Here is a 27,650-nt window from a genome sequence, read left to right as displayed (position 1 = left end):
TATTTTTTCAAAATCCATTCTCAAAAATAACTTTTCTTCTAGAAATTATTATTCAAATCATAATTTAATTTTATCCAAACACCCAAATCTCAAAGGAGCCGACTTCGCCAGCGGGGCGACCAGCGAACCATCGACGCTAATGGCAAAAGACACAACGGGGGAGGGCCTCCAATCTATTGAACTGGTTTTATAAAGTTAGCTCATTCTGTAATAGAAAATGAATCACAATCAAAATTGACTATGATGATTTCCTTTCGAGTCCGTTTAGCACAGTTTATAAATAATTTTTCAATAGTGATTTGCAGAATACAAGGCAAATATGTAAGAAGAGTTTTGTCTCGGCTTACATAAAATGTGCTTATGAGAGATTTACTTTGCTCTGCAAAACGGGCCCTTCCTTGGGGACTTCAAAGCAAGTAGAGTAGAGAAGAGATTTGTCGAAGACGTCCAGGGTTTGATTTTAAAATTTTTTAATAATAAATTTTTCTTTTTTGAAAAAAGTAACAGTTAAAAATTATTGAAAAAAGGAAAAAACAATTATACCAACATTCTTTTTTTTTTTTAAGGATTTTCATATATTGATAGGTTAAAAAAATTTTATGTTTTGCAGTTCTTCCTTTTTGTTTGTTGTTGTTGTTATTATTATTATTAATTTTACACAATTACCTAAATATCCATCTTACTATATTTTAATGTATCTTTTTCTCTGTTACAACAAAATAATTAGTTTCAATAATATTATCTATGACGGCCGCGGTGTAGTTTGGAACATGTTGCCTCTGTTTTAATTTTGCCTTTTAATTTGTTCATAAGTCTTAATTCCCTTCTAAATTTTAATGAATCTTGGTGTTTCATTGTTGGTTTTGAATTTCGTTCTTTATCAGAATTTTATTCACAGACGCTAAGATTTTAGGGTATTTCTAATTAAAGGCAACTTTGTGGGTTTGCAAATATTTCCAAAACTGCTGTAAAGCCTTTTTTGAAAGCAAGATGATCGGATGACTGGAGCCAGATCAAACTTTTTAGGCTGCTGATTATGAGTTTACGACTTTAATTGATGCAGCCTCACCAAATGGAAATGATGCAGCCATCGGAGGAATCAGGACTGAACAAGAAAAGATGAGAGGATATTAATTTTCAAAGATCGAACCTGTTGTTTCTTGTTCTTCTCATATTCTTCAGATGCTTCTTCACTCGCGTACGAAGATGAACTTGATCTTTATATTCGCAAGCTTCTTCAATGGCTTCCTCAATGTCCATAAATCTTTTTTAATTTCTCAATCTGCTCAGTTAATTTCCCGTGATCATGAAATATTAGCAGTAAGAAATAATCACCTTAATGTCCAGTTGAATCCAAACAATAAAAAATGTTAAAGTAATTATATGCATGCCAATGGTACAACATAATGATGCGGTAATCAGAACGCACAAATTATTTTAAAAAAATGTCTATCAGTAGTAGTTAAAACCGGAGCATACCATTTTGAGGTGGAGGCCCGAGAGTGGTAAATGAAGTTGAAGTAGTGGGCTGATGAATTGAACTTGAGACCTTTAAAACTCAAAAACCATGTTATGAAATTCATGGAAGTGAGCTGTGATATTTGCGCTTTCGAGAGGCCGATTGCGTTGCATTAGAGCTACGATGTGGATGCAATAATGCCAATTGAATTCGTCTGATGTAATTTTGATATTCAACTGCAGATGTCGGGCACACCCCACACTCTTTGATCTCTACTGGTTTTTCATCATCACGAGGTGCGAATTGAATTTGAAGCAATGGATGATAAGTGTTGCTTTGAGCTTCTCTTTTCTTTTCTTCAATTTTCCTTAGTACTTCTTCACATGACTTTCTATTGTACCAAAGAAAAACATGATCAGACAACATGGACCCATCAGTCAAATACGATCCTTCAAACACGGAAGCACATTGATGACCATCAATAAACAATTTGGCTTCAATGAAACTCGACCGTGGTGTTCCTGCAGGAATGACGGCGCAGAAAATGAAAACGCCATCCCAAGGTTGTGGAATCGAACTGAGATCCACAGTCACCAAAGACTGTGTAGTCCTATACATGAACCATTCTGCAACACTTTTTCCCGGATATTCCATACTAGCTCTGTCAGCTTGGTTATCATTCATGTCAAGTAGCACTACGGCCTCAACAGCTTTGATTGACTGCCCATCCAACTTCATACAATTTATGAAATTGAAGTATTCATAATATTGTTTTCCTTCTCTACCTTCACTCATTAAAGGTGAATGTAAGGTCTCAAGGGATAGGCATTCATTGGCGCTCAGTGTACGGATAGAGGGAGGGAGTTGTGGTAAAGACCGAAGCCTTTCGCATCCATCTAAGTAAAGAGTCCGCAGGCTTGAAAGATGCTTGATGCTTAAAGGCAAGGTCTCTATATTGCTCCTTGAGAGACGCAACTCATGTAATGACAACAAGAAGCTGATGTTGTCAGGCACTTCATATAATTTACTACAATTATCCAGCCATAGAGATCCCAAAGCACGCGGCACCTCATCAAATATGGAACGTAGATTTGATGCTAGCTTATTACAATAACCAGCATGAAGGCGTCGAAGGGTGTGCATCGCAAACAATTTGTGAAGACTTGTCACACCTCCGCAACTTTCGAGGTCCAAAAAGTCAATTTTGCTAAGACAACCGCTTGATGAGCACAACTCACCATTGATGGCTGTTCTGCAAAGCATCAATTGAAACCGATTATTTTCTGAGGTCACTGAAAATTCACGTAGTCCTGAGCATCCTGTCAAGTCCAATTCACTCAGTGATTTGAGATGGGTCTTGCTCGTAAGGCTGGTAAGGGCTTTGCAGTCATTTAGCAATAAACGACAAAGGCTATGGAGAGATAAAATAGATGGATGAACATTTTGCAATTTTAAACAACCCTGAAGATGAACTTCTGCAAGATGTATGGCTTTGGAAAAATTTGGGAGCTTAATCAAATCTTTTGATCCATGAAGATCAATTCTGCTTAAATTCGCAAGATTCTGTAAAAAAAAATAATAAATAAATTACACGGTAAGATTGGAGGCAAAAATAAAAATAATTACTGCCTTATCTTTTTTTAATAAGACCTTGTTATCAATTTTATTTACAAAATTAGTAATGCCAAAAAGTATTACAATTTTTCTAAAATTACACTTCAATAATCTATATAAATAGTAGTGTGATGGTAAAAGGGAAATGCATTTTCCAGAATGGATTGTCAATCCTTTATTAAATTTCCTAAGAGATTTTAAGGACCAATAGGCAAAAACTTATAAATAATACTGCAGAGAGAGTGCATATAGAATAAAATTTTTCCAACTAGTGTATTGCTAATATTTGACGAGCAAAAAAAGTATAAGATGTACCTGCTCTCCATCCCAAAGTTTTGTCAAATTGTTGTTGCTCATCTTTATTTCAACGAGATTTTCACCATTGAATGTTGTGGGCAAGGACTCTAAAGGGCATCCCACCCAATCCAATAGCCTGAGCTTTCTTGGCAAACGCTCCATACGAGAAGCATTTAGATTATTGAAATTTCCATAAAACCTAAGAAACTTCAGATTGTGCATTGAACGAAAGGCTTTATTAATTACCCACATCTCTTCAACTTCTGAACGGTTGATAATCAAGCCTTCAATACTTCCCTAATAAACAGAAAAATAATAATAATAAAAACATGACATAAATCAAATAGGAATTTGAAATTCAATAATCTTTTTAATAAAATAATGTAAAAAGTGCACTCTTACCCTATTTTCCTTCAATACTTCAGAACTTCTCCCAAAAATCCAAAATATCTTGCACCATGTAGGATATTTTAATGATTCTTCACGAACAATTTGTTTACCATTTCTTCTATTAGATTGTGCATACCTATCATTCCTCCGTAAAAATCTAAAAGAGCTTTATCTTCAAGAATCTTCAATCCAATCTCAATTGAATAACCGCATGCACCTAAGAATTTTTTTGCATCCTTGACATAATGATAATAATTGACAAAACATGCGATATGTAAGAAAATATTTTTCGTTTCCTCATCAAGTTCTTCAAAACTCAATCTGAGAATATGATTAATTTCTGGAAGAGGTAATTTTTGAAGCTTTTCCAATTGGTTTTTCCATGCCTCCTGATTTTTGCCACGTAACAAGGCGGCAAAAACCTTTAGGGCCAATGGATTTCCATCCGCATATTGAGTCACTTGTTGTGCTAGCTTTCTTATCTTCAAGTCAGCATAGTCATTTCTAAAAGCATTGATGGAGAATAGATCAAAAGCTTCAAAAGGATTCAAACGATCAAGCACATATACATCGACCACTTTTATACCAGCAAGCACTTGCCTATCTCTGGTTGTTATCAAGATTTTACTTCCTGATCCAAATTCATGTCTTCCAACTAAATTTTCTAATTGTTCAACATCATCAACATCATCAAGCACAATGAAAACCTTTTTCCGACCAAGCCTACTGATGGTATAAGGATGTATTGTATTGCCAATGTGAGATTCTTTATCCCCTAATAACCTCCAAACAATTTTTTCCCTCAAAGCATCTATTCCATATCTCTTTGATTCTTCCCTTACATTAGCCAAAAAGCAAGACCCTTCATATGTAAAATGCAATTTGTTAAACAATGCTTTTGCAAGAGTTGTTTTGCCCAAACCGCCCATCCCCCAAATTCCAATGAATTGGCAACCACTATTGTTTGAACCTTTGTCCAACAATGATTCTACAACTGCCATTCTTTTGTGAATTCCAATCAAGCCTTCGAGATAATCTTCACTTTGATAACTAGGGCCCAACTTTTGTATGACACGATTCACTATTTCTTCAATTAGCTCCGCTTCATTCCTACACATCATTGAAAAAATAAAGAGGCACCAAATTTAATACCACATTATCTATTAAGTTCAAATTTTGAACTATTCCTAACGACAAGTAACTATGAAGATTTGCCAATTTTTAAAATTTCTTATAATATTTTTTGGAGAAATGTTTCTTATATTAGATGACATAACTAGATATATACAAAATTCCAGCTTCATTTTATGGCCACGAATGCATCGTCATAACCATAGGGAGACAGGGATTTGGATCAAAATATCATAACAGTAAAGTTGATGGACCCAGTGAAGTGATTAAGCATAGTGTACAAGAGAAGCTATTCTCTTTATGATCATCAGCGTAATTTCCATTAAATGCCTCAAAGATTGATTTACTTTAGCCCGAGGCATGGAGGCATGAGAAAATGATAAGAGGAAGATCATAAATATGTAGTTACCTATTGAAGCCACAATGCCAACCAGACAAATTGGCAGCTTGAGTAAGAGCCTCCCTCCACTTTTGCAGTTGTTGATTGTTGATGTTTATTTTGCACTCATGTTCTTCAAATGCTTTCTTGTTTCTTGTAACTCCCAGACTGCTTCCTCACATGTGAAGGATCCACTCTATAGAAAAGCCATATCAGATTGCTTTGCTACTATATGCAAAACAGAATTGGGAGTGCTTTCATTCAGATCTAAGAATGATTGGCAATAGGAAACCAAACCGGCCTAAGAGGAATATATAAATATATAAAATTTTAGGGGATTGATTGAGTCAACCAAGTCAATGAAAGATGGAACAATTGAATAATAAATAATCATAATAAATTATAAATAAAAGCAAAGCTAACTTTTAAAAGATTTATTATAATACAGCTTCCAAACGTGTGACTTTTGAGAAGCTTCGCATGACATGATTCTCAAATTTGAAAATTTCAAAGAAAGGAGGTCCTACCGAATTATAGTAGTGTGTGGAAAAGACCGCATTAAATGAAACCACAGTACAGAAAGGAAATTCCACTGACACTTTCTCCGAAATGTTGATCAAATATCTTTGAGACCTTCACCCAAACTTTAAATCAAATTTTCTAAGGGCTGGTCCAAAAAGAAAAAGAAAATCAAATTTCCCAGGAAAGCAGAAACGCCTGCGGTGAAGTGTCCTGATGAAATTTGGATTAATAAAGCACTATAATTACACCTCTACTCTTATTTGTGTTGCATGTTTAGTGTTCGCCTCTAGAATATATGAGGTTGAACAAATACTTATTTTCTCTAAAATAATATAAATCCTAAATATAAGACCCTTATACATATTAGTATAATAATATAAAGGTCTTATATTTAAGACAGGAGGGTAACATATATTATCAAAACATTTAACATGAAAGACAGAGCTAATAAGCATTAGAGTAGAGAAGGGTGTGACTGTGAGTAAAAAACAAGAGGAATAAGTACGGATTGCGTGTGACAGTGAGAATGGTGGAGCCTCATAAATAGTCATATGTCTCATTTTGAGGAATGATGTTAAATAATGTTTAATATAAAATACCCCTTATGAATAATAAAATAACTCAGCACTTTTTGTCGTGCCAGTCTATTGTCATATAGTTTTTCTTCTTGATGAATGACATTTATATTTTTACTAAAAAAAATATGACCTAGCCCACCTTGGATTGAAGTTGAGAAAATGCAAAGTGTAAATTGAGGGTAAGAGTGGGAAAAAAAGGAAAAAAAAAAGGGTTTTAAGACATAATAAGTTAATGCTTGCGAAGCTTGCAGGAAGTTCGCAAAACAAACAAATAAACAAAAAAGTAGAATAAAGCTACTTTTGACTTTCATGCGGAGATAGTCAATCTGCCTATGGAAATGGAATCTCTTTGTTGGCTTTTTGGCATATGACTCAACCGACGCGTATAGTTATTGGCTTCATGTTCTCAAAAGTGTAGCGTGCTTTAATGCGCAAGTGAATTCGGGTCAAGTGAGGTCTCACCCATGATAGTTGACGGCGGGGTTGATTCATGACTCATAAAGTTATGAGTTTTAATCCCGATGGAAGGATTTTGTTAGTAGATAATATATAAATATTTATGTAAATATTTTCTTAGTCTGAAAATATATCATGATCCTGATAAGTCTCTGAGACTTAACTCACCTTAATTATTTTATAATATGACATCAGGTCTTTATTTGTTATTTTCTAAATTAAAGATCCCAAATCACAATTTCACATACTGGGAGTCTTTATTTGCCATTTTAATGCTGGTAAAAAAAAGAGAAATTTTTATAAATTATGTATGTCTATTTTATCTCGTTTTATTTGATTTTTTTGGCTCATGTGTGTGGAAAAGACAATACTAAATGAAAAACATAGTACAGGGAGTAAGGAAATTCCACCGACACTTTCTCCGAAACGTGATCAAATATCTTTGAGACCTTCACCCAAAGCTTTAATCAAACTTTCCAAGGGTTCGTCCAAAAGGAAAAAGAAAATCGAATTTCCCAGGAAAAAAAAGAGAAATTTTATAAATTATGTATGTCTATTTTATCTCGTTTTATTTGATTTTTTTTGGCTCATGTGGTGTGGAAAAGACAATACTAAATGAAAAACATAGTACAGGGAGTAAGGAAATTCCACCGACACTTTCCTCCGAAACGGTGATCAAATATTTTGACCTTCACCCAAAGCTTTAATCAAACTTTCAAGGGTTCGTCCAAGGAAAAAGAAAATCGAATTTCCCAGGAAAATATAAACGCCTGCCGTAAAATGTCCTGATGAAATTTGGTTTAATAAAGCACTATAATTACGGCCTCTCTTACTTGTGTGGCATGTTTAGTACTCTTCGCCTCTAGGTATATAAGATGAACGAATACTTATTTTCTTGAAAAAAAAACATATATTATCAAAACCTTAAAGTGAAAGCCAGAGCCAGTAAGCATTAGAGTTTTAACATTTCAAAACTGCACGTTTTGACAATTTTTGATTATATTTATTATTAGCCCTCTTTCCTCTGCTCTTGATAGACCAAAAAGCCAGTCAGTCCATTGCGCATGACAGTGAGAATGGCGGAACCTCGCTCTATTTGTTGGGCGTTAAACCAACAATCGTGTCTTGGCTATTAAACACTTATGCTGGTACTCCTCATATCCTTAATGTAAGACACTTTAACTAATTTGATTAGATTAAGGAAGTTAGATAAGTTAGTTAATTATAAAAATGTGACACGTTTGTCCTAAAATACCATAATCATTTTTCTTAATACCCCACTCTTCCTCTCCTACTTGATTATGGTTACAGGAGTATCTATAGGGGTAATTTAGAGAAAAATGATAAATATGATAAATGGGTCTTATATTTAGGACCAAAAGCCAACTCAACAATTAAGTCATATATTAAGGATCGGAGGAGTACTTTGTTTGGGTAAACTTACTAGTACTTTGTTTGGGTAAACTTTTTTTCCAGTGAGCTAAGCTAAAAATTTGAGCTTTTTTAGTTTGTAACATGGAGAGAGAACAAAATGAGGATTAAAAATACAATAATATTTAAGTGGATCCTATATTAACCCAATAATTTGGTCACGTGGTCATGTGTGATCGGAGAATTTGACATAAAAAATTGATGTTAGTAATAACTTTTTTTTAATAATGTATTAACTCTTTTTATTTTATAATTTTATTTATTTATTTATTATTTTTCTTATATTTATTAAACTATATGTATGAGACATGTTTAAAATTCATGATTTTTTTAGTTATTTTACATGTAAACTTATTTTTCTATTATTTATTTAAACAAGTTTCAATTAGCAAACTGACTTTTATAACAAACCAATCCAAACATAGATCACATTACACTGACTTTGGTTTTGTAAAAGTCATATGGAATAAAAGTCAGTTTTTATCATTACTAATCTAAATACATCCTAAATAATTATTTACATCATACTTCATATATAATATTTAATTAATTTTAAGTAACTTTTTATTTACATAATTCATTGGTTGTCATTTATTATGTTTGAATGAGTTTTTAAACTCAAATTTGTTGTTGACATGTTCGATTGAGCATGCGTTTCATTTGTATTAAACAAAATAAAATAACCTAATTTCTTTTCCAAAGATACAAAAGCAAGCAAAACCTGAAAATAGATAACCTATAACTTGGTTTTAATTGTGTACCTTAGCCTTCATTCCTTACTGAAAGTAATTGCGTCACCAAAAGTTAAAAGAAAATCGCTCCTAAATGACCTGTCGGCAAAACGAGTCCAATGGTGGTTCGAATTCCCTTATTTTAAAACATTTTGTGTTGCGTGAGAATAATTTTAATTCATAAAACGTAAAAATAATTTTTTAATTGATTATTTGAGGCATTTAGCCAATGATGTGCAAGTTTTGGCATTTTAGATTATTATTATCTCTTATTTCCTCTCCTTTTTAATCAAACAAGCGAACATCAAGCATCGTTTGATTTCCATTTTTGAACCTTTTTTAGCCTCTACCAAAAGCTTGGCTGGGTAAAATGCATATTATTGTACTTTTTTCTATCCTACTTGGTTGGAATATTTGCTTTGATTTTACCTACAAAATTTTAATCTACTTTATTTTTTAAATTCATAAATTATTCTTCAACTATCTCTATTTATTGCAAAAATTAAAAATATGATACATGTAATTAACTGAATGTAAAAAGAAAAAAAATTATTAACGATGATGCATTTTAGATGTGTATACCGAAGTCAACCCAAAAAGTTTCTGTAAATGTTTCCACTGGTACGGATAGCGGGTGACAGTGAGAGAGAAGCTCCTGTGAAATGACTAAATAAGCGGAGAGAAATTTTTTTTTAGCAAAAAAATAAGCGGAGAGAAATTAAAGTAGAAAATTCACACACAACTAGATATATATATATATATATTCTCGTCCGGTCATAAATATAAAACTCATTTTGTAGTTTAAATACTCATTTTGTAATGTAAATTACACTACAAGAGTTTTATATTTAGAACTAAAAAAAAAATATCCTTTACATTATAAAATGAGTTTATATTTAAAACCGAAGGGGTATATATATATATATATATCCTGTATGTGTTTTTTCCCAATATTTTTCTTACATTTAGACTTTAAGAGTTATTGATTAAACTAAAGAAGACGTTATATAATTCAAAATTCAAAAAGTACATATGAATATATCTCCCATTATTGGAGCTCTATAAGAACCTTGATTTGCTTTTTCTTAGTTTGATTGGAATATTTATTTGTTAATACTTATAGTTTATTATAAATTTCATAAGTTTTATGTTGATCACTCTGCGTGTTGGGTAAGAGCTGTAACTCAAAAAAAAAAAAAAAGAAGAAGAAGAAGAGAGAGAAAATAATAACAGAGGCCGGTTGATTTTAGCTTGAGTAAGATTTGTTCATTCCAGTATCCTTTCGTCGTTAAACGGACTTAAATGTATTCACAATTTGAAAGCAGTGAAAACAAGAGTGAAGAAAATAAAAAAGGGGGGGTCTCCAATCAAATACTCTCCCTAATTATAAGTCTCAGTTCTTCTAAATACACATAAAAACATATATGGAAGATGGCCAACAACTAATACGGATCCAGATCCCCTCAGAAGCGTTTTTATCAGCGTCTCTCAGTATCTTAACATCCTATCTGTTCACATGATCCAAAGGCTCACAGTGCACCACATCATCAGGCCCATGCTCACTTCCTAGTCCGAGCCATTCGAAACACAGCCTCCATTCGCTGACTGCGACTAACACAGCCAGCGTCTTCAACATTCAGTTGCTTTGTCCTCCTCCCTTCCTGGTCCAAGCCATTCGACGGCACAAACGCGGAATCTCCGTACGTGGTCATTCCAGTATTGGGCGTTGTTGTGGAGATAGAACCCCAAAGCCAAGAATAGCTTTGCCGTTCATGTACCCGAATGACTCTTCTTCCTCCATATCCTGTCCCTTCCTTTTTCATCCTCTCGTCATTCTTTGATTTATATCAGCCATGTTCTTTCCAAGACAAGATAAAGTTAGCTACAAAGTTTCTCGTCATGTGTGCATGCACCCAGAGAGCTTCGTTTTCATTATAGAGCCTCACCCTTTTCTTTCATTAATTTAATGTATTGGTATCTGTTATTTTAGCTTCATTCGTCATTGAGGTGAGCTGTCCCTTTCGGAGCTTAAAACGTGAATAATCTCTTCACAGCCGAAGATGCTTAGTTCGCATCAAAGGTTGGGATTTGAAAGAGGAGAGAGCAGTTGAAAGTTGAAGACGCAGTGTCAATCGCACCCAACATCTTGAAATATTATTTAGTAACACCTAATATCTTAAAATAATTTTAAATAGGAGATGGAGAGTCAGGAGCACACGTAGAACCAGAACTTACAATTTAAAAGGATAGGCTGCATTTCACTAATATACAAAATGATAATGCTTAATTATACCCACAAAAAAAAAAGAGTAAACACTGCACATTGGTCCTGAAAATAGATCCTCTGTCACAAGTGAAGGTAACACAGGGTCCGGGAAAGATAAAGGTGAGATATTTGTGCTTTGGAGAAAACTGCTGCTGTGTGATGTCTGTTGTTAATGCAGTGACCCAAGTGCGAATGCTCTGTTGATGTAAAAAGATAAAAGCACTGTTTTCTCTGTTTGGGAAGATTGCAAAGAATGATTTTTTGTAATTGCGAGGGATATTTTGGTCTTTTCATTATTTATTTGAAATAAATAATTCTATGAATTTTTTCTTAGAAGTATACCAAACAAACACACCCATGGTAATTAAGATTACATTCCAACGCATTCCACACCGGATAAAAGGGAAGCTTTAATGCGCAACTTAACTTGCCCAACCTCTGCATTTCCAACAACTGATCTTTACAAGGACTAAATTTGCATAAAACTTCTTGAACTAATAGCAGGTAAGTAGCACAACACGACGATAAGCTCATTTTGAATATCAAGGAAGATAGAGGGAAAACAAATCACCTGAACTTTTTATTGAATCCACCATGAAAAAGGAAATCTGAACATAACATACTAAAACATAAAATCTTTCAAGCCCCGTGTTCTATTCTTCCATGTCACAGCTTATGGGCTTGGGAAGGCAAAATCCTTGGATTTCCTAGGAACCACTTGTTTGTCATTGGTGTGGTCACAGGAGCAGCCTACTTTGATTCCCACTGAATTAGGTTTTGGCCGTACCACTTATAAATAAACGCTATGTATAATGTATTGAGTAGTATGAAATGGAATGAAAAATTCTCTTTTTTATTAATCATATCTTTCTCTCTATTATTCTTCTCTATTTCTTTTTTATTTATAACAATACTTAAACAAAATCAAAAATAAAACTTTTATTTTGAATTAGATCTTTTCCTTAAAATGAAACTGATATACAGGACAGAGTATTATTTCTTCTCGTTTATTATAGATTGTTTGTTACGATGCGCCAAAAAGATATAATTGGGACTGCCTTTAATTCGGATCTAAGAATGATTTAATGGAATAGGCTGGGTCAACCAAGTCAATGAAAATGGAACATACTGAATAATAAATAATTATAAATATAAATTATAATAAATAAAAGCACTTTTAGAAATTTACAAAAAGTTGGCTTCCGGGTGACTTCTGGGAACTTTCACAGGGATTGAATCTCAAATTTCAAAGACAGCATTAAATGCAAAACACGGTACAGAGAGAAAGCAAATTCACCGAAATCCTGGTCAAATTTCTCTGAGACCTTCACCGAAGCTTACTCAAATTTCCCAAGGGCTCGTCAAGTGAGGGGGGGACAAAGAAAGAAAATTTCCAAGGAAATATACCTATCAAGTTTCCTAATTAACGAAATTTGGTTTAATAAAGCCCTATGATTACGCCTCTCTCATTTGTGTTCTGCTCCTTTTCTCGAGTTCTACCATATATGATGCGTCTTCTCTTTTAGAAATATAAAATTGAATAAATAATTATTTTCTTTGACAAATAATAATGTATAATATGTAAGATTTTGTATAACTTTTAAAATGAAATGCAGAGGAGAGCTAGTAAGCATTAAAGTTTTAAAGTTTTAACATTCAAATGTGCAAGTATTGACATTTTTTATTATTATCAGCTCTCATTTCCTCTCCTTTTTAATCAAACAAGCCATCATTAAAGGGCTTGTTTGATTTCCATTTTTGAATTTTGTTTAGCTTTGACAAATTAAAAAACAACAGAAAAAGATTTATTTAGATAAGGTGCATGTCATTGTACTCACTTCTGTCCTAAATATAAAAGTTAGCTGAAATATTTGTTTTGGTTTCATATATAAAATTTTAATCTACTTTTTATCTTTCAAATTTATAATTTTTCCTAAATTATCCCCTTTTTTTTGGCAAACTATCCCTATTTATTGTATATATGAAAAGGATTATTCATTAATAAGGTAATGACTAGAACGGGATATTTTAAAATAGCTAATACGTATTTATTATTAATAGTTAATTTAACTAATATTCTTAATATTTCTAAATTTGTTGTACAACTCTTATATTTAGAATTGGGCACAATAGTGTTTTTTTCCCCTAGGCAGGGCTAATGAATCACTAAGATTAGACGGTTTTTGTGTCTAAATTTAATTTTGTTTTAGATTTTGGGTAATGACAATTAAAATCAATTAAAATTAGTTGATATATTTTAAACGTACATACCGGAGTCAACCCAAAAAGCAAGTCAATTGCGCGTAGAGGATGGTGTGAGCAATAAACACGGAATGAGGATTGAATTACTTTATAGCACAAAATGATGTTTTCAACCTTTGTCTCTTTAAGCTTTGACATTGCTCTTTGGCTTTTATTTCTCAGTTTCCTGTGCATCGTCAAGCTTGCCGGCTTCTGAGAGAGGATAAAATTGCAAGCACTTCATTTAGACCACTTATTTGCCACTAATCTTTCAATTTTATCACTTGTTTCCCTTTCGAGAAATTATACGGAGCCAAAACAAATCTAAAAACTAGGACTTATGTTTAGAGACATGGAGAGTAGTCAAATACACTCCTTTATTGAAGAAAATGTGTCGTAACTTTTCGGAATGGCAATCAAGAAAAAAAAAACAGAGAGAGAACATGCATCGTTTTGTTTTTTGCCTTCCTTTTTAGATTTTTTGTTTGTGGGGCTCTAAGAGGCTCTAGGCTCTGTTCTGTCTCTCACTTCTTGCTTCCCATTTCGTTGTATGATAATGCATTCCCTGAAATTTCTCAGTCTTTATTTTTGTAATTATTCAAAAAGGCCACAAGCCTGAAAATAGGAGATGGAGAGGAAGACACGTAGAATCAGCACTTACAATTTGAATGCATAGGCTGCACTGCATATCACTAATATACAAAAATGATGATGCTTACACAGAATACATTTTTTTTAAAAAAAAAGAAGTGAACACAGCAAAATTGGTCCTGAAAATAGATCCTCTGTCACAAGTGAAGGTAACTCAAAGTCCGCGAAAGATAAAGCTGAGATACTTGCGCTTTGGAGAAAACTGCTGCTGTGTGATGTCTGCTGTTAATGCAGTGACCCAAGTGCGAATGCTCTGTTGAAGTAAAAGACAAAGGCACTGTTTTCTCTGATAAGGTTGCAAAAGAGGATTTTTTGTAATTGCCAGGGATATTTTGGTCTTTTCATTTTTTATTTGGAAAATAATTCAATGCCTTCTTAAAAGTGTGCCAAACACACCCACGGTAATTAACATTAGGTTGCAATGCATTCCATTTCGGATAAAAGGGAAGGGAAGCTTAAATACGCAACTTAACTTGCCCAACCCGTGCATTTCCACCAACTGGACATTACAGGGATTAAATTTCCATAAAACTTCCTAAACTACTAGCAGGTAAGTAGCACAACACGGGGATAAGCTCATTTTGAACATCAAGGAAAATAGAAGAAAAACAAATCACCTGAACTTTCGCTTGAATCCACCAAGAAAAACGAAATCTGAACATAACATCGTGAAAACATAATATCTTTCAAGCCCCGCGTTCTATTCTTCCATGTCACAGGAGCAGCCTACTTTGATTCCCTTTGAATTAGGTTGTGACTGTCACATCGATCCCATTGCATTAGAGTTAGGTTGCGGATGCAGTGATGCCGATTGAATTGGTTTAATGTAATTTTAATGTTTGACTTTTATTTTAATTCTAAATATAAGTCCTAATAATCTGATTTTCCTTTTATATTTTTTTATTTTTCTCAAAGTAGTCTTTATAATAATAGTAGTTATAACTACTACATTTGATCAACAAGGACATTTTGGAAGGAAAAAATACCATCTACTTATTACAAATAACTAATTTAATTAATTTTTTTAATCTATTTAAATTAGTTAACCTATTCTTATATTTTTCCGATTTTAAATATAAGACTTATTTTGTAGTATGAATTATACTACAAAATAAATTTTATATTTAAGATCAGACAAGTATGAAAAACCGAAGTCAGCAGTTAATTTAAACAAACAGGGCCATGCATTTCAAAGAAAAGGGATACCCCAGGAAGTTGGAATTTTGCTGTGCTGTTATGAGTGGGGTGAAAAAGAAATTAACCTAGCACTTTCGGTGAGCCTCACCCCCTACGCACATCACGTGCGGAGCAAATTAAATAATTGAGTAAGGACACATGCATGCAAATACCCAAAAAAATAAAGCAACCAATGCATGTTAATTAAAGCTACTTTTGACTCGTCAGTCACGAAAATAAGTCGGCACGCATGTTAGTTCTCAATGATTACGCATGCGAGTTCTTGAAAGAGCGGAATTTGTGTTGAAATTGGGATACCCTGCTGCTCACCAAAAACAAAAAGAAAAAAGAAAGAAATATTGAAGGCGGATAAATAATCTAAAATGAAACTCGATACTTCGTGATTAAGATTTAGGGAAAACTAGTTCATAAATCTCTATAGTTACTTGGTTTTTAATCAGGCCTTCGTAATTTTTTTTTATTAGGTTCTTACCTTTTTTTTTTTTAATTATAGGTATTGGTTCCCGTACTTACAAGTTGTCAATTTGCAAGAGAAATAAGGTTAGGAATTTCAGCATATACTTGGATTAATTAAATTTGTCACATAGATGTAAATAAAATCAAAATCACCCAAATTATACATTAAATATAATTGTAGAGAGACAACTTTATGGATAATAATATCTTATTATGTTAGTAACAAATAAATAAATCTAGTTCATCATTTTATCTTTAAAAATCCTTTTTTATTTTTTATTTTGTGGCAGAATCCATACCAGTTATGTATGAGATTAGAAACTAATGCCCATAATTAAAAAACCTATCCGGACAAAAAAGTGCAAAGACCTAATTAAAAAATAAAGTGAAGTTACATGAACTTAGAGACTAAATTTTCGAAGACATGAAACTAAGATTAAAACAAATCTGAATACTGAGACTCATATTTTAGAAAGGAAGAGTATAGTCAAACACGAGACTCTAACCTATCATTTATTGAAGAAAATGTATTGTTGTAACCTGTAATCCAAAGAAAATGGAATGTTTTGGCTGTTTGGTTGAGAGAACCAATGAAATTGAAGTGAGGGAATAATTTGAGGGGGGAAAAAAGTTGCTTGACAATTTGTTTTTAGTTGGTTGTTTTAAAAAATTAGAAACAAACAGTAATATGCTTTTAAAAAAAACTAAAAAAATAAAAACAACTTTTAGATTTTTTTTTTGTATTTTTGTATTTTTTTTATTTTGAATTATTGGAGAAACCTTCTTTTTTTCTTATCTACCATGGTCACCACTTACCAAATATGATTTTTTTATATTTTCTTTTTCAAATATAAATTTTTAAAATAATTATCCAAACAAATTTTTGCTTTTTTTTATTCTCAAAAATTGTTTTTAAAAAAACAATTTCATAAAATTATTTTGGGAATAGGAAAACAAAAAACAGAACCAAACAAGTCCAAGAAGATTAAAGAAGGGGGAGAAGATGCACAAGAACACTTAATTTTCAACAGAGTACTTAAAGAAAGAGACTCATTCAAACCATAAGCGAAGATTAGAGGCCCTTTGTGCCAAGAAAATCCTCATTGACAGATTTACGCAAGGGAAAAAAGACCCAGTGTCGCAGATCAAAATGAAAAGGAACCTTCAGAACTTCAGATAATTCCAAGAGATAGGAAAAAGAATTAAGAACTAAGCGGAGCTGATATAGAGATTTGTATCAAAAAGGCAATTAAGAACTTTAGATCAGAGTATGCAAATAGCACACACCTGAATTAGCATATATTTGCACAGATCCATAATCACAACCAATTGCTACGGGTGGATACTCAAGTGTCTTAAGAGAATTGGGTGGGTCATAATCTTCTTCGCCTCCACTGGTTTCAAGTTCTTCGCGATCCTTGTCCCTATTATTGAGACAAATGATTCATTCCTACTTCCTCATGTGATCAGGCTCTGCTTCAGTATTAATAGCGTCACTTTTAGACGGTGCCAAAGCCATCTGCCATATAATGAGACACCAGCCGAACCAAGCACAGCCTGCAACAGCATTACCAAATACCAGGCAAGTCCTTAAATGACATGTATTAACATATGTAATCAGGAAGCAGAACAAAAAGGTGACATATTGACAATGACCGCGGCGGCGACCAGCGAATCATCGACGCCGATGACCAAAGACACTACAGGAGAAGGCTTTCAATCTATTGAACTGATTTTATAAAGTTGGTTCATTCTATAACAGAAAACAAATCAAGCTCACATCTATTTCTTATGTCTGCAAACTCCTTCAATGGCTTCCTCAACCTCAAGCTCCATATATTTCTTTGACCATCAGAGAAGATGCAGCAATGAGGTAAATGGAGACAAAACATATTTGCACATAGGAGGTGAATTCGCATTTTCTTTCTCAATCTGCTTGGTTAAGAAGTAATTACCTTAATGTCCAGTTGAATCCAACTCTTCAAGATCCAACAGAAAGAAAGTCGTGGCCGTAATATGCCGAGGTCAATAGTCGAATGTAATCGTCACTCCCATCATCTTAGCTTAAAACAATAAAGAAAGGTTAAGATCAGCAATGCAATTTGGACTCCTCAGACCTCAAGAATAGAATCAAATCTCAATAGAAAAAAAATGTTAAATTAATTATATGCGGTAATTAGTACGTACAAACATACAAAAATCATGTCTATAACTACTAATTAAAACCAGAGTATACCATTTTGAGGTGGATGCACGAGAGTGATGTATGAAGTTATAGTGTTTAGATCAATTCAACCTGAGAGCTTTAAAACTCAATCATTTCTTCAAATTCATCGAAGCAAGCTGTGGTATTTGCGCTTTCGAGAGAGAGAGAGGCCGCTTCCATTGCATTAGAGCCAGGCTGAGGAGGCAATGGCAATTGATTTTGTTTAATGTCACCATTTTGATATTCATCCGCAGATATCGGGCATACCCCGCACCTTCTGATCTTTACCATTCTGTCATCATCCGAACGAATGTCACCTTTTGATCCGTATGAAGTTATAGTGCATTTGCGCTTTCGAGAGAGAGAGGCCGCTTCCATTGCATTAGAGCTAGGCTGAGGAGGCCATGGCAATTGAATTTGTTTAATGTCACCATCTTGATATTCAACTGCAGATGCTGGGCATACTCCACACCTTTTGATCTCTGCCGTTCTGTCATCATACCAACGAGCTTCGAATTTAACTTTAAGCTCCATGTTGCTCTGACCATTTCTTTTCCTTTCTTCAATTTTCCTTTTTAGTTCTCCAAGTGAATCAGGATCATACCAAAGACCAACATGCTTTGAGGACTGCCCATACAAGTAAAACGGGCTTTTAGCGGCCCTGCAAGCATATTTACCATCAATAAGCCATTTGGCATCAATTTCTCCTCCCCCCTCTAATGGTAATTTAGAAAAGACGACGCAAAAAAGGAATCCCCCATCCTCAGAATTTGGAATCGAACTGAGATTCACAGTCATGGGATCCTCTTCAGTACTCTTAAACTTGAACCACTTTGGAACTATTTTTCCTGGATATAACAATATAGCATCGTCATAAGTGGGTTTCTTTATCGCAAGTAGCACTCTTGCCTCAGCAGCTTCGATTGCCCGTCGATTCAGCTTCTTGCAATTTGTGAATATAAAGCGTGCATATGCCTTCTCTTTTCCTTCTTCACCTTCGTTTGTCAAAGGTGAATATTGTATGGTCTCAAGGGATATGCAGTCAGTTGCAAACAATTGAAAGACAGAGGGAGGGAGCTCTGGTAGACAACGAAGCCTTTTACATCCATGCAGTTCAAGACGTTGCAGGCGTGAAAGATGTTTGATGCTCGAAGGCAAGGTCTGTACATTAGTCAGTGAGAGATCTAAGTCACGTAATGATGACAGCAACCTGATGTCATTAGGAAGTTCAGATAATTCATTGCAATACGGAAGCCCGAGTCTTTCCAAAGCACCCATCTTATCACACTTGGACAGGAGAGGTGACGCTAGCTCATTACAGCCTCCAGCATCAACACCTCGAAGGTCACGCAGCTCAATCAATTCGTGAACGCTTGTCACATTTCCGCAATTGGCTATAGCTAAGTCACGAATTTTGCTGCGATGCCCACTTGATGAGCGCAACGCACCTCTGATGGCAGCTCCTGAAAGGTGTGAACAGAGCTCTTCATTTTCTGAGGTTACTGAAAATTCCTCCAGACTTGAGCAATAACTTACATCGAGCCGACTGAGAGATTGGAGAGGGGTATCGCTTGTAAGGCTGGTAAGGGACTTGCAACGGCGTAGCCATAAACTATGCAGGCTGGGGAGAGATAAAATAGATGGATGAACACTCCGCAATTTTGTACAGAACATGAGATCAACATATTTAAGACGTGTGGCCTTGGAAAAATCTGGGAGTTCAATCAAGTTTGTTGAACCAGTGAGCGTAATTGCGATTAAGTTCCGAAGATTCTGTAAAAGCATAAATTACATGATAAGATTGGTGGCCAAAACCAAATTAAATTACTTATCTATTCCTTTTTATAAGGTTTCGCTGCCTGTTTTGCTGAGAAAATAAGTTGAAATTAGCTATTGTCAACGACTTAAATTTTACAACTTTTCATAATCTTAATCAATACTCCCTCCGATTGAAGATACCAAATAACTACATCACATAATTTGATTAAAATTAGTTAAAAATAATAAAAGAAAATGTAATTTATTTTCTTAAAACATGTTTGTTTATGAAGAGGATAAGTGAGAGAAAAAATATGTAGAAAAAGAGATATGAGAGAATGAGTTGAAAAAAAAAAGAATTAGAAAGATATATAATCAATTAAAAGTAAAAAATAAAAATGATGTATCTCACAAAAAAAAATGATGTATTTAATGATTAGGTAAATCCAAATTATAACTTATTAAAAAAAAAAAAAAGGCTTCAAAGATTTGATGCTTATAGTTCAACAGAGATAGTAATCTTTATAAGTAAAGGGCATGGAGCTTAGTGTGAGGGTGAAAGACGAAGGCATTTATTTAGAATGGGTTATCAATATTTCATTGAATTTTGTAAGAGATTTTATCTGGACCTTATAAAAACGGCTGAGCGGAGCGTATTTAATACAGATTTTCCAACTGATGTGTTAACAATATTTTGTAAGAAAAAATATAAAATTCACCTGCACTCCATCCCAAAGTCTTGTCAATTTGCTGCCGGGCATTTTCAATCGAACAAGACTTTCAGCCTTAAATGTCGCTGGCAAGGACTCGAAAGGGCATCCCACCCAATCCAGTAGCATGAGTTTTTTTGACAGAAACTTCATACAAGAAGCATTTAACTTGTTCCTAAGCTGTCCATTCAAATCTCCATAAACCTTAAGCAGCTTTAGATTGGGCATTGAATCAAATGCTTTAATAATTACGCACATCTCTTCAACTTCTGAAAGGCTAATAACCATGCCTTCAATACGTCCCTAACAAACAAAAAAATTATAATAGTAATAAAAATATTATATACGTCAAATAGGAATTTGGAATTCAACAATCTTTTTAATAAATAAATGTAGAAATTTCATGCTTACCATATTTTTCTTCAATATATCAGAACTTTCCTTGAAAATCCAAAATATGTTGCACCATGTAGGATAATTTAATGATTCTTCACGGACAATTTGTTTACCCATTTGTTTTATTAGACTGTGCATATATATTCGTCCTCTATCAATATCTAAAAGGGCTTTTTCCTCAAGTCTCGCCAATCCAATCTCGGTTGAATAACCGCATGCATCTAACAATTTTTTTACATCCTCAGCATCATAATAATAATTGAAAAAACATGCGACGTGCAAGGCAATATTTTTCTCTTCCTTATCAAGTCCTTCAAAACTCAATCTGAGGATATCAATGACTTGTGGACAAAACAATTTTTGAAGCTTTGCCAATTGGCTTTTCCATGCTTCTTGATTTTTGCCACGCAAGATGGAGCCCAGAACCTTTAGAGCCAATGGATTTCCACCTGCATATTTAGTCACTTCTTCTGCTAGCTCTCTTATCTTTGGGTCAACATAGCCATTTCTAAAGGCATTGATGGAGAATAGATCAAAAGCTTCATCAGGATTCAAACCACGAAGCACATATATATCATCCACTTCATTACCAAGTGTTTGCTTATCTCTGGTTGTTATCAAGATTTTACTACCTGATCCAAATTCATGTCTTCCAACTAACTTTTCTAAATGTGTAAGATCATCGACGTCATCAAGCACAATGAAAACCTTTTTCCGACCAAGCGTACTGACGGTATAAGGACATATTGCATTGCCAATGTGAGATTCTTTATCCCCTAATAACCCCCGAACAACTTTTTCCCTCAAAGCATCCATTCCGTGTCTCTTTGATTCTTCCCTTACATTAGTCAAAAGGCAAGACCCTTCATATGTAAAACGCAATTTGTTAAACAATGCTTTTGCAAGAGTTGTTTTGCCCAAACCGCCCATCCCCCAAATTCCAATGAATTGGCAACCACCAATTTTTGAACCTTTGTCCAACAAGGATTCTACATCTGCCATTCTTTCGTGAATTCCAATCAAGCCTTTTAGATAATCTTCACTTTGATACCTAGGGCCCAACTTTTGTATGACACAATTCACTATTTCTTTAATTAGCTCCGCTTCATCCCTACACACCATTGAAAAAATAAAGAGGCGCCAAATTTAGCACCACATTATCTGTTCATTTCAAATTTTCAACTATTCCTAATGACATGTAACTATGAAGATTTGCCAATTTTTAAAATTTTTAGAATATTTTTCAAGAAATATTACTTATACTAGATGACATAACTAGATATATATAAAGTTCCAGCTTCATCTTATGGCTACGAATGCACCGTCATTACCATAGTGAGATAGGGATTTAGATTAAAATATCATAACAGTAAAGTTGATGGACCCGGTGGACTGGTTAAGCGTAGTGTACAAGAGAAGCTATTCTCTTTATGATCATCAGCGTAACTTCCATTAAATGCCTCAAAGATTGATTTAATTTAGCCCCAGGGATGGAAGAGAATGATAAGAGGAAAATCATAAATATGTAGTTACCTATTGACGCTACAAGGCCAACCAGACAAATCGGCAGCTTGAGTAAGAGCGTCCCTCCACTTTTGCAGTTGTTGATTGTTGATGTTTCTTTTGCGCTCATGTTCTTCAAATGCTTTCTGGTAGCTCCCAGACTGCTTCCTTACATGTGAAGGATCCACTCTATAGAACACCGGCATAACAGAGCAATCTTGATTTTTGGAGCACTCTAATATTTTTGCAAGCTCCTTCAGACACCAAGTGGAAGATGCATAGTTTTCTGAGAAGACCACAAGGAACAGAGTTGAATTTTCAATGCCTTTCTCAAGAGACGGCCATACCTCATCTCCTTTCTCAAGTCTGTAGTCGATGTATGTATTTATTTGGTTTGTGCGAAGAGCTTCATGAAGGTGGCTTGTGAAGTTGAAGCGGGTGTCCTCGCCTCTGAAGCTAATAAAAACATCATATTTCTTTGGAGATTGAAAAGACGAAGCAAAGGAAGAAGATGAAGCCATATCAAATTGCTTGGCTATAGGAAACGATTTGGGACTGCTTTCAATTCTGATCTAAGAACGATTGGCAATAGGAAACAAGCCGGCCTAAGAGGAATATATATAAGATTTTAGGGGAATAGATTGAGTCAACCAAGTCAATGAAAGACGGAACAAAATGAATAATAAATAATCATAATAAATTATAAATAAAAGCAAAGCTAACTTTTAGAGATTTGAAATTTCACATCGCCTGGTTCTCAAATTTGAAATTTCAAAGAAAGGGCCCTCCTACTGAACCAAAGTAGCGTGTGGAAAAGACAGCACTAAATGAAAAACATAGCAAAGAGAGTAAGGAAATTCCATCGACACTTTCTCCGAAATGTTGATCCAATATCTTTGAGACCTGCACCCAAAGCTTTAATCAAATTCTCTGAGGGCTGATCCAAAAAGAAAAAGAAAAAGAAAATCAAATTTCCCCAAGAAAATATAAGCGCCTGAGGTCAAATGTCCTAATGAAATTTGGATTAATGAAGCACTATAGTTACATCCCTACTCTTACTTGTGTTGCATGTTTAGTCTTCGCCTCTAGAAATATAAGATTAAACAAATGCTCATTCTTTTCAAAAAATAACAACATATATTATCAAAACATTTAAAGTGAAAGCCAGAGCTAGCAAGCATTAGAGTTTTAACATTTCAAAACTGCAAGTTTTGACAATTGTTAATTATTTTTATTACTAGCCCTCATTTTCTCTTCTTTTCATAGACCCAAAAAGCAAGTCAATTGCGTGTAAGGGTGTGACTGTCGCGTAAAAAACACGGCGGAGTAAGTACAGATTGCGCGTGACAGTGAGAATAATGGACCCTCACTCTAAGCATGTGGTTGGAGTGGTGTTAAAACCAGCAAACTTGGCTTTGGCAATGTGAAAAGTCATTTGGTGGGTGGGTTAACTTTTTCTCAAATGATCTTTTGAAGAAAAATCATGGTACCACTAAAGTTAAAAATTTTTGCTGCTGAGGATGTGAAAAAAAAAAAAAGGAATAATATTTAAGTGAGTCTTATATTAACTTAATAATTTGATTTTTTTTGTTAGTAATAATTTTTTAAATGCTTAGAAATTTTTTAAGGAAAATATTTAAGTCAAATGACTTATATTTATTATGTTAATTTTTCTAATCACATGCGGTCATATGTTCATTTATTTCATATAAGTTTATAACTAAATATTATTAAATGCAAATATTTTAAAAATATGATACATAATCATGTGTGATCGGAGAATTTAACATGATGAATATAAGAAAATTGATAAGAGTATTGTCCTTTTTTTAGTAGATATATTAGCTCTTTTTATTTTTATAATGTTTATTTTAATTTATTATTTTTCTTACATTTATTAAATTATATATATGAAATATATGTTTTAAAATTCATGGCTTTTTAGTCATTTTATATGTAAACTTACCTTTCTAAATAAGTTTTGATTTAGCAAAGTGACTTTTATAACAAATCAATCCAAGTATAAATCATATTACACTTATTGACTTTTATCCTAACTGACTTTTTCAAAAATCAAACAAAATAAAAGTCAGTTTTGTTACCGTTAATCCAAATACATCCGAAATAGTTATTTACATCATATTTCATATATAATATTTCATTAATTTTAACTATTTAATTTTTTTAGTTACATAATTCAGTTGGTTGTCATTTACTATATTTGAATGAGTTTTTAAACTCAAATTTATTGTTGACATTTGCACTAAATAAAATAAAATAAACTAATTTTTTCTAAAGATACAAAGGTAAGCAAAACTTGAAAATAGATAACCTATAACTTGAAGAAGGCCAACAATGTTTTGGGTATAAAATAAGGGGTACTGATTTTTTTTTTTTAAATGACATCCAGTATCTTAAAGTATTATTTAGTAACAACTAACATCTTAAAATAATTTTAAATAGGAGATGAAGAATCAGGAACACATGTAGAATCAGAACTTACAATTTAAAAGGATAGGCTGCATTTCACTAATATACAAAATGATAGTGCTTGTACCAAAAGAGGGGGGGGGGGGGGAGTAATCACTGCACATTGGCCCTGAAAATAGACCCTCTGTTACAAGTGAAGGAAACGCAGTGTCCGCGAAAGATAAAAGGTGAGATATTTGCGCTTTGGAGAAAACTGCTGAGTGTGATGTCTGTTGTTAATGCCGTGACCCAAGCGAACGCTCTGTTGAAGCAAAAAGATAAAAGCGAAGTTTCCTCTGTTTGAGAATACTGCAAAGGATGATTTTTTGGTAACTGCCAGAGATATTTTGGTGTTTCCATTTTCTATTTGAAATAAATAATTCTATTTTTTCCCCCTTAAAAATGTACTAAACAAACACACCCATGGTAATTAAGATTACATGGCAATGCATTCCATTTCGGATAGAAGGGAAGCCAAAAAGCGTAACTTAACTTGCCCAACCTGTGTATTTCCGCCAACCGGACTTTAAAAGGACTAAATTTCCATAAAACTTAAACTAACAGCAGGTACGTAGCACGACACGAGGATAATATTTCATCAAGTCTATAGTCGATGTATGTATCTATTTGGTTTCTGCGAAGAGCTTCATGAGGGTGGCTTGTGAACTTGAAGCGGTTGGCCTCGCCTGATCTGAAGCTAATATTTCTTTGGAGATTGAGAAGAGGAAGCAGTGGAAGAAGATGAGGCCATATCAGATTGCTTGGCTACTGTGCCCACCTACAAAGGAAGCTCTGAGATATACCAGAGCAGGTCAAATTTTCCAAGGGATGGTCAAAAAGGAAAAGAAAATCAAATTTCCCAAGAAATATATACGCCTGCTGTCAAATGTCCCCATAAAATATGATTTAATAAAAAGCACTATAATTACACCTCTCTTATTTTTCCCCTGGGCAGCATTGGAAATAATCTAATGGAGTGAACCCGAAAAGCAAGTCAATTGCGCGTGGAGGATGGGGTGACTGTGACCCTGTACGTAACAAACACGGAGGAGTAAGGTGCGGATTGTTGCGCGACAGTGAGAATACTGAAACTACACTCTCAAAACTGCGAAAATTAAAGTAGAAAGTTCGCACACAAGTGGATAGCTTGTTTGCTCATAAGCAGTGAAGAAATTATCTGAGAATAATTTTGTCTTATATTAAAGATGAAAAGTAGTGTAAGAGAGATGAAGTCACACATTAGGCTCGTATGTATCTTCTTATCTTAATTACTTATAGCCATTTTCATTAAAAAAAAGTAGTTTTCAATATAAATAAAAACTTTTAAAAAATTAATTTAAATTTTTATAAATAGTTAATTCAATTAACTTATTTAATCGATCTGAATTAATTATTTATATATTATACTCTTTCAATTCTAAATATAAGATTCTTATCCTTATACACGTATGTATAAGAGTTTTATATCTAAAACAGGAAGAATAATTATAAATATAAACAGTATTCAGGTAGTACATAGCATATACTTGCATTATATTGTGGAGCAAATTATTGAATAATGACACGCAATATGCAGAAAGCAAAAGCGAAGTGCCAGAAATTCTAAGGCCCACGCACATGGCTGATGGTGAAGAGCCTCCTAAATAGTGATATCTCTCATTTTGAGGAATGATATTAAATAATGTTTTGTATAAAAAGTCCCTTGTGAATGAATAACATAACTCAGCACTTCTTATCATGCCAGTCTATTGTCATATAGTTTTTCTTCTTGATGAACGATACTATATTTTTACTAAAAAAATAAGACTTATCCCAACTCGGATTGAAGCTCAGAACATGCAAAAGTATAGATTGAGGGTAAGAGTAGAAAAATGAAAAAAAAAAAGTTTTAAGACATAATAATTCAGTTAAATAGTTTATTGGTACGTATATATAAATTAGATAATTTTGTATTATATGAGGACAATGGAGAACGTAATGCTGTACGCCAAGGGCAATCTTAGAACAGAAGCAAATGCACAAAAAAAAGCAAGAAAAAGCAACTTTTGACTTTTATACAAAGATGGTCAGTCTGCCTATGAAAATGGAATCTGGCTTTCTGGCATATGACTCTCCACCTTTCAAACAGTGGAAACTGGCAAATGATGAACAATGACTGTGAAACTCCATGGAACGGAACGCGATCCATTTCAAATGGGGATGGTCCTCCAGCAGCTCTGCGCTCTGAACTTAATTAAAGCTTTCCTCTTTTTTTTTTTATTAAAAAAAGAAAAAATTAACACTTTCTTTTATGCTCACAATCAAATATTCTTCTTCATTATATTGATCGTTTCTCTTAAATACCCATACTACAAGGAAACACCAAAATTGAATTAGTTATGGCTTTTTTTGGCTTTTCAGTTCTATCAGAATTTAAATATATGAGCTTGTTTGGATTAAGATTGATTATATTATTTTTTATTTCAACTGATTTTTATAAACTAACGTTAGGAGTATTTTAGTACTTCGGTTAAAAGTTTAGGGTTATTTTTACACAATTGACCCTTTTTAAATTAGGGATATTTTAGTATTTTTAAATATTATCATGGGTCTCACTGCAAAAAGTGATGGTTGTAAGACTACGCCATGTTATTTTTGCTTTAATTTAACAAGTTTATAAGTACTTTTGTATTTTTAAAATCTATGAATTATACAATTCTTGATATAAGAGGAGTATCCAATAAATTCTAGGCATGTGTATACAAATGATGAAAAATGGAGATTATGGGGGGGAAAACCAATAATTATAAGTAAAAAGAGTGAGATGCCA

General features: G+C 33.6%; 3 protein-coding genes and 1 long non-coding RNA gene across 4 annotated transcripts; all 4 read right to left on the bottom strand.

Annotated features, from left to right (window-relative positions):
* Positions 1-1,579: 1,579 nt before the first annotated feature.
* LOC114721479 (probable disease resistance protein RPP1) lies at positions 1,580-10,811 on the bottom strand. The gene is made up of 4 exons (XM_028907289.1): positions 10,552-10,811; positions 4,147-4,870; positions 3,389-3,667; positions 1,580-3,022 (listed from the first exon to the last, which is right to left on the bottom strand). The coding sequence occupies exons 1-4, from the start codon at positions 10,809-10,811 to the stop codon at positions 1,580-1,582; spliced, it is 2,706 nt and encodes a 901-aa protein (XP_028763122.1).
* Positions 10,812-17,455: 6,644 nt separating this feature from the next.
* Positions 17,456-18,111, bottom strand: LOC114721477 (uncharacterized). The gene is made up of 3 exons (XR_003738086.1): positions 18,036-18,111; positions 17,755-17,862; positions 17,456-17,499 (listed from the first exon to the last, which is right to left on the bottom strand). It is a non-coding gene; the product is annotated as an uncharacterized LOC114721477 (long non-coding RNA).
* A 4-nt stretch (positions 18,112-18,115) lies between these two features.
* Positions 18,116-20,524, bottom strand: LOC114721478 (disease resistance protein RPP2B-like). The gene is made up of 3 exons (XM_028907288.1): positions 20,483-20,524; positions 18,280-19,778; positions 18,116-18,200 (listed from the first exon to the last, which is right to left on the bottom strand). Exons 1-3 carry the CDS (start codon positions 20,522-20,524, stop codon positions 18,116-18,118), a joined length of 1,626 nt encoding a protein of 541 aa, XP_028763121.1.
* A 506-nt stretch (positions 20,525-21,030) lies between these two features.
* Positions 21,031-22,893, bottom strand: LOC114721480 (TMV resistance protein N-like). The gene is made up of 3 exons (XM_028907290.1): positions 22,403-22,893; positions 21,212-21,980; positions 21,031-21,090 (listed from the first exon to the last, which is right to left on the bottom strand). Exons 1-3 carry the CDS (start codon positions 22,891-22,893, stop codon positions 21,031-21,033), a joined length of 1,320 nt encoding a protein of 439 aa, XP_028763123.1.
* Positions 22,894-27,650: the final 4,757 nt, after the last annotated feature.

The sequence above is a fragment of the Neltuma alba genome, unplaced genomic scaffold (assembly GCF_004799145.2).
Source record: "Neltuma alba isolate B1F8T4 unplaced genomic scaffold, ASM479914v2 tig00012041_pilon, whole genome shotgun sequence".
Taxonomy (NCBI): Eukaryota; Viridiplantae; Streptophyta; class Magnoliopsida; order Fabales; family Fabaceae; genus Neltuma; species Neltuma alba.
Note: the sequence above shows the minus strand (reverse complement) of the source record. Positions and strands in the feature narration are given on the sequence as shown.